Source organism: Austrofundulus limnaeus, unplaced genomic scaffold, assembly GCF_001266775.1.
Source record: "Austrofundulus limnaeus strain Quisiro unplaced genomic scaffold, Austrofundulus_limnaeus-1.0 Scaffold13757, whole genome shotgun sequence".
NCBI classification, from domain to species: Eukaryota; Metazoa; Chordata; class Actinopteri; order Cyprinodontiformes; family Rivulidae; genus Austrofundulus; species Austrofundulus limnaeus.
The window spans coordinates 1-428 of NW_013966159.1; the positions used below are offsets into that span (position 1 = coordinate 1).

Here is a 428-nt window from a genome sequence, read left to right on the forward strand (position 1 = left end):
GAGGAGGCGGGAGCAGATGAAGAGCCAAAGGAGGAGACTGGAGCAGACCAAGAGTCAGCGGAGTTTGCCGGAGCCAGAACGTCAGTGATGGCGAACACAGGCAACAGAGGCGAAGTGGAGGCGAAGGGCGATGACCTAGGTGATGAGGAGGCAATGGGCGATGACCCAGGTGATGAGGAGGCAATGGGCGATGACCCAGGTGATGAGGAGGCGATGGGCGACGACCCAGGCGAAGCGGAGGCGAAGGGCGACGACCCAGGCAAAGCGGAGGCGAAGGGCGACGACCCAGGCAAAGCGGAGGCGAAGGGCGACGACCCAGGTGATGAGGAGGCGATGGGCGACGACCCAGGTGATGAGGAGGCGATGGGTGACGACCCAGGCAAAGCGGAGGCGAAGGGCGACGACCCAGGTGATGAGGAGGCGATGGG

General features: G+C 64.3%; 1 protein-coding gene across 1 annotated transcript; it reads right to left on the minus strand.

Moving 5' to 3' along the window:
• Positions 1-4: 4 nt before the first annotated feature.
• Positions 5-425, minus strand: LOC106512787 (putative pectinesterase/pectinesterase inhibitor 28; the record flags this gene model as incomplete). The annotated part of the gene is made up of 1 exon (XM_014001321.1): positions 5-425. A coding segment is annotated over one exon (421 nt), but the record flags the coding sequence as incomplete, so codon positions are not given.
• Positions 426-428: the final 3 nt, after the last annotated feature.